The 6,595-nt window shown below is 40.2% G+C and overlaps 1 protein-coding gene across 1 annotated transcript; it reads left to right on the top strand.

The window, feature by feature from the left end:
• Window positions 1-385: 385 nt before the first annotated feature.
• LOC109218818 (UDP-glucose 6-dehydrogenase 3-like) lies at window positions 386-3,539 on the top strand. Its single transcript, XM_019383211.1, has 2 exons — window positions 386-582; window positions 1,807-3,539. Exon 2 carries the CDS (start codon window positions 1,829-1,831, stop codon window positions 3,269-3,271), a length of 1,443 nt encoding a protein of 480 aa, XP_019238756.1. The 5' UTR covers window positions 386-582; window positions 1,807-1,828; the 3' UTR covers window positions 3,272-3,539.
• The last annotated feature ends 3,056 nt before the right edge of the window (window positions 3,540-6,595 follow it).

The raw sequence follows: 6,595 nt of genomic DNA, 5'->3' as shown, positions 1-6,595 counted from the left end.
CTTATTTGTCCGGTAAGACAAAGAACAATACATTTATCGTTTATATATTCAGAAATGATTTAATTTTTATTTATTTATTTATGTACAATAATATGATTTTATAAACCACGAAAAATCTCACGACATGTTTATAACCACAAATAAAAATACTTTTATTTCTTGAATTCATATCTAAATCAAATATTATCACAAAGTGAAATAACAGAGTATTTAAAATTTTATAAAATGTAATTTAAATTTAAATAGAAAATTAGATGTTGCTTATAGTTAATCAAGTCAATATTTTGCGGAGAAAGTGAAGGGCCTTTTGGACAATTGATCCGCAACTGACGAATACTTTGTTCGCTTTACGTGTGGAGGCATGTCGTTGATCCCTCCACATCAGTGCTGAAAACGTGAAAAAGTAGGAATATTTATTTTAAGTTTTTCCTCAAAGTTCCCTTATTAAAGACTCCTCACTCCGCTTATAGATCTTAGATCTGCTACCACTATATAAAGGAGGTACCCCGCCCCTTCTCTTTCAGATCCATCTCCTTCCTCTTTCTACTTCTCGTAAATTCATCATATCTGCGATCTCAACAGGTACGAATTTGCGAAATTGCCTTTCTTATTCCGTTCTTAATTTCAGTTATACAGACACTTTGCATTTACACGACTCGGTGTGTCACATCGTTTGCATTTATGATTCAGCTTTGCTATTTTTTGTTCGATCTCATAGATCGTAAAGTGTGAATTTTGTGGTGTATTTATGGTTAATTTGAGGAAAAAAGCTGTATTTTTCTTCTTTTCCGATTTTATGATGAAAATGCTAGATTTTGATTAGATCTAGTGGTTGCTCAGATCATCCATTGATGGATCTGAAATATGAATATTAGTAGACGATCTGAGTGCCTTTGTCTTAGATCTGGTCAAGATCATGCCTGCTACTTCTCATTGCCTTTGACATTTGTTAATTTCTGTTTCGAATTAGTGAAATTCGCTTTGTTTTCAGTTGTTTTATATCGCCTCTGTTCCAAAATGAATGACACTCTTCCTTTTCCAGAAAGAATGATACTTTTCTAAATTTTGATATAAGTTAACTTGAATTTCCCATTTTAATCTTAATGACAAGCTTTTATAGTTGACAAATACATTGTTTAAGATCACAAGTTTCAAAAGTCTGATAGATACACATATTATGGCATATTTAAGACTGCAAGCTTCAAAAGTTTCTTATATTTCTTAAACTTTGCCAACTCAAACTAAGCTATATAACGGAGGGGGTATTATATATCAGGTTAAATACCGGAATTGCATGTTAGTGGTAGTCTATGTGATATAGTTTGAATTAGTGTCACCCTTTGAGTGGTGTTAATTTTGACGTAACTTTTACGGTGTTACTCTAAACCAACTCTAGATTTTCGTCTTTTCTGTGTTACTGTAATCCTTGTGCGTCTCCAGTTTCGATTGTATCCTTGTCTTGGCAGCATATATGAATTCTCAGTTTGTTTCCTCTGCAATAAGTAATGTATAGAACAGTAGTCTTTTATGTTACATGTTACATTTGAGAGTTAAAATCTGGTGGTAAGTATCGGGCAGACAGTGTGCTCGTGGTGTGTGTTCCAATCATTATTTTCATTACGAGTATCATGACAGGACCTAAAATTATTAGCTGAAGAAGTTAACTGTTATAAACATGTTTAAGCTTTTAGTTTATTGGTTATGCATGTTCTCTATTGTGCCCCTTATTGTGTTCCTTACATTATGGATTTTGCTTTGCCGTGAGAAGTTTAGCCTCAGAAATACGTGAACTTTTGTCTGTTGTAGAGTTAATAAAGAAGAAAGGAAAATGGTGAAGATTTGCTGCATAGGAGCTGGATATGTTGGTGGCCCCACCATGGCCGTCATCGCACTCAAATGCCCTAACATTGAAGTGGCTGTTGTTGATATCTCTGTGCCTCGCATCACTGCCTGGAACAGTGACCAGCTCCCCATCTATGAGCCAGGCCTTGACGATGTAGTTAAGAAGTGCCGAGGCAAGAACCTCTTTTTCAGCACAGATGTGGAGAAACATGTACGTGAGGCTGATATAGTTTTTGTTTCTGTCAACACCCCTACCAAGACCAGGGGTCTTGGAGCAGGCAAGGCTGCAGATCTTACGTACTGGGAGAGTGCAGCCCGTATGATTGCCGATGTCTCGAAATCTGACAAAATTGTTGTTGAGAAATCAACTGTTCCAGTCAAAACTGCTGAGGCAATTGAAAAAATTTTGACCCACAACAGCAAGGGAATTAACTTTCAGATCCTCTCAAACCCTGAATTTCTTGCAGAGGGTACCGCAATTGAAGACCTCTTTAAACCTGACAGGGTCCTAATTGGAGGCCGGGAAACTCCAGGAGGCCAGAAGGCTATCCAGACATTGAAGGATGTTTATGCTCATTGGGTTCCTGAAGACTGTATTATTACCACCAACTTGTGGTCCGCTGAGCTCTCAAAGTTGGCTGCCAATGCATTCTTGGCACAAAGAATCTCTTCTGTGAATGCCATGTCAGCTCTATGTGAGGCTACTGGAGCGAATGTTTCACAGGTGTCATATGCTGTTGGTAAGGACTCAAGGATTGGTCCCAAATTCCTCAACGCTAGTGTTGGTTTTGGTGGATCTTGCTTCCAGAAGGATATTCTGAACCTGGTTTACATTTGCGAGTGCAATGGTCTGCCTGAGGTTGCTGAATACTGGAAACAAGTTATCAAGATCAATGACTATCAGAAGAGTCGTTTTGTCAACCGTGTTGTAGCCTCTATGTTCAACACAGTCTCAAACAAGAAAGTTGCAATCCTAGGTTTTGCTTTCAAGAAAGACACTGGTGATACCCGAGAGACACCTGCTATTGATGTATGCAAGGGACTGTTGGGGGATAAGGCTAGGTTGAGCATATACGATCCTCAGGTGCAAGAGGACCAAATCCAGAGAGACCTCTCAATGAACAAGTTTGACTGGGATCATCCCCTTCACCTCCAGCCAATGAGTCCCACAACCAAGAAACTAGTCAGTGTTACTTGGGACGCCTACGAGGCAACAAAGGATGCCCATGCTGTCTGCATTCTCACAGAGTGGGACGAGTTCAAGACCCTTGATTACCAGAGGATATATGAAAACATGCAAAAACCCGCATTCATTTTCGATGGCAGGAACGTTGTGAATGTTGACAAGCTAAGAGAGATTGGCTTTATTGTCTACTCAATTGGTAAGCCGCTCGATGCCTGGCTTAAGGACATGCCTGCTATCGCTTAAGAGCATTACGTTGTTCGAGTTGCTTGTTTTGGTATTAACGATACTAGTTATCAGCCAGTCAGCTGGGATTCTTTACTATTTTTTTTTTTACCACTTCAATTTCTGCTTCATTTTGTCCCTTGTAGTCATAAAACCATCATTGATATGAGTCGTATGTAAGATGTTTTTAATTTTTTTTTTTTGTATTGATGAAACTTCTTTTTATCATTTACTTTTCCTGTCGGAGGATTTATTTGTTCGATTATGAAGGGTATTTAAGTTTTAGACCAGATTTTGTTTTACTTTAAAGCAAATTTGTATTATTACAGACAAATCATTTTTGTGTAAAGAAATCAGCTCCCCACCATAAGAAAAAGAAAAAGAATTTACGGGGAAGTAAAAGACTCAAATAAAAAGGTAATGAAATGAAAGATCGATATAGCCATGTGCCATCAAACCTTCCCTGTCCTGCTTGTTGGTCAGCATACAAAATCATTTCCCGGTTATTATAAGATTCAGTACTACAGACTGGCTTTAGTATTCCGACTTGAAATGCCACTCTTGCAATCATCCACCTTCATAAATATGGCCAACAACATGAAATAACTAATTTTTGTATAACTTATACATGGATAACGCCCCAAAAGGATAAAATTACCTTATGCTTTTTCCTTGAAGCCCATGAAGATTAAGCATTTAAGGGTATGACGGTAAACTCATTACTTTTTAGTTTTAAAAATAAATAGTTATTTTAAATGATATACTGTATTTTTAATTTTAGTGCAATGAACCAAACCTGCACCCAACAAAAAATAATTATATACTATTAATCCCTATATAACTAATTCCTGTATTGTAATTTCCTAATTTCTTGACGCCTCTTCATTTCCTCTTTTTTTTTTTAGCCGGTTCCAGGTGAGAAAACTGTATGGGTTGAAATCTGACCAATCAGGAATCTGTGGGAAGAGGAACGACACTTACGTGAGCCGAAGTCGTATTCGTATAACGCTATAGCCACAAGCACCTCGGCCACGACCGAGGCCGTGTGCTCGGAATGCTTGTACGGTAAATTGGTTGTTACAGCATTTCAGGGGGTCGATCTGTAACACAGTTAAAGGACTTAGGTACTCTGGCTAATGACTGTTGTGTAAAGGAGAATACTTAATATATATACTAGGTGAGAGAACTAAGAAAGGGAGCTCACACAAAATTCACACACACAGATAGACATATCTTTACAGATCAAGGAAGATCTTCATCTCTGGCTCCTCGTCAAGGAGAAAGGAGAAAGGAAGCTTAGATCCACAAGATCCATCATTAGTTGCATTAGATCAAAGTGTACCGGGGGTCAACCTTGTTCAAGAACGGTGACCCTTTTTATCTATGTATTCTTTGTTATCATTTAACATTATGGAAATCACCATCCTTCCTTACATAATGGGATTCAAATTGTTATAGTTAAATCTTATGTTTAGTTATGTTTGCTTATTCTTATCTTCTGTCTTAGATCTAGGATAAATTATCTTTGGCTAGGATTTACCTCAAATCTTCTTATTTAATTAGTTCAATAAAAAGTCTAAATCTTTTTGGTCGAACAATTTGGCGCCGTCTGTGGGGAATTTCTAGCCAAAGCCTTAGTTCCCTCTAGATCCAAACATGGTCTTAGCTTTATCTCCCATTCGGTAAAGTTTGACCCTTTCATTGCGAATGTCGACTTGCGAAACCGGTCAGTAAACCCCCGAAACCACCAAACCTACCAAGGGTAAATCCTTACGCGAAGCCGGAGTTGTACCTGGTGTACACACGAAAGCTGCGTTGCGCCGCAGCAAAAGCCCCGAGGCATTGTGAACATGAGACGTCATAGGGGGTCTACAACTACGCGTACCAAACCCGTCCGTAATCCCATTTCTAGGTTAGTACCCAACGCCTCCTACATCCTGCGCATATCGCCTTTCCTCCTACTATGAGACTATGCTTGTTGTGTAATTTACTGACTAAGATATTCCTCGTCTGTATGTTTGTGGTATGACTTGCATTTTTGCCATTTTTTGCACGCCCGAGACTGACAAACTGGGACTCGAACTCGAGACCCTAATGCGGGAACTTGATCGTCCACCCACGAAATGTCAAAGCTCAACCAGTGACGAGGCCGAGCGTAAAGCCAACATCAGGCTGGAAACTAGTATCAGAATACAAAACAAGGCGGCGCGATCCCGACTTCATTGCCGGACGAGGGAAACGTGGCCAATCCCCCTCTTTCATCAGCTAAACAGCCGACCAAGGTAACAAATTATTCCATGTACTTCTAACCCGCTATTCCTTCCTAAAAAAAGGAGAGGTGGAACAGAGAACATGGACGCCCACCCAAATTCGCGAACAAGGCTAGCCGACATACAGGCTCTAGATTCCTCCCTACGGCGAACGGAAAATCGGGAAAACCTTTACACCGTACCATACTACAAATAACAGAAAAACGGCTCAGAGCAAGCCGACATCATTAAGAAACAATCTCCATATCCTAGGACTGGGCGATGAGACCATGGAACGTACAATATCACCAATACAGGCAGAACATGAACACAGAAAGCTTACTCGTATGCTCGCCATGGCGATGCTACGCCAATTCGGCCAACTAAATACTACAAGTCACATCCGAGCTTCGTTCAAATCAATCGATCCCCAAGGTGCCCAGAAGCCCAAGCAATAAGTTCATCGCCCATCCCGTCAACGGTCTTTCCAGGCCGAGCAATAAAGGGACTAGATAGACTAGGGCTCACCCCGACACATCCATAAACAATGCAGCAACGAGTAATATTCTCCAATAAAAACAAGGCAGCACGCAACATTCTTACCACTTCACCGAGCCCACACATCGCCAAGCGAAAGTAAAATTCGAGCTCGTTCCAATCAACAAGTTAAAGTTCGACCTCGCTCGAACTCATAACGGGTTATAACTCGACCTCGCTTGAATTTACACCCTAACGACCCCCGGCCATCGCCAAGCGAAAGTAAAATTCGACCTCGTTCGAATCAACAATTAAAAGTTCGACCTTGCTCGAACTCATAAGGGGTTACAACTCGACCTCGCTCGAATTTACACCCTAACGGCCCCCGGCCATCGCCAAGCGAAAGTAAAATTCGACCTCATTCGAATCAACAAGTTAAAGTTCGACCTCGCTCGAACTCATAACGGGTTACAACTTGACCTCGCTCGAACTCATAACGGGTTACAACTCGACCTCTCTCGAATTTACACCCTAACGGTCCCCGGCCATCGCCAAGCAAAGTAAATTTACCTCGTTCGAATCAACAACGTTAAAGTTACGACCTCGCTCGAACTCATAA

The sequence above is a fragment of the Nicotiana attenuata genome, unplaced genomic scaffold (assembly GCF_001879085.1).
Source record: "Nicotiana attenuata strain UT unplaced genomic scaffold, NIATTr2, whole genome shotgun sequence".
Classification (NCBI taxonomy): Eukaryota; Viridiplantae; Streptophyta; class Magnoliopsida; order Solanales; family Solanaceae; genus Nicotiana; species Nicotiana attenuata.
The sequence above is the reverse complement of the archived record's forward strand: the minus strand, read 5'-3'. Positions and strand labels throughout refer to the sequence as shown.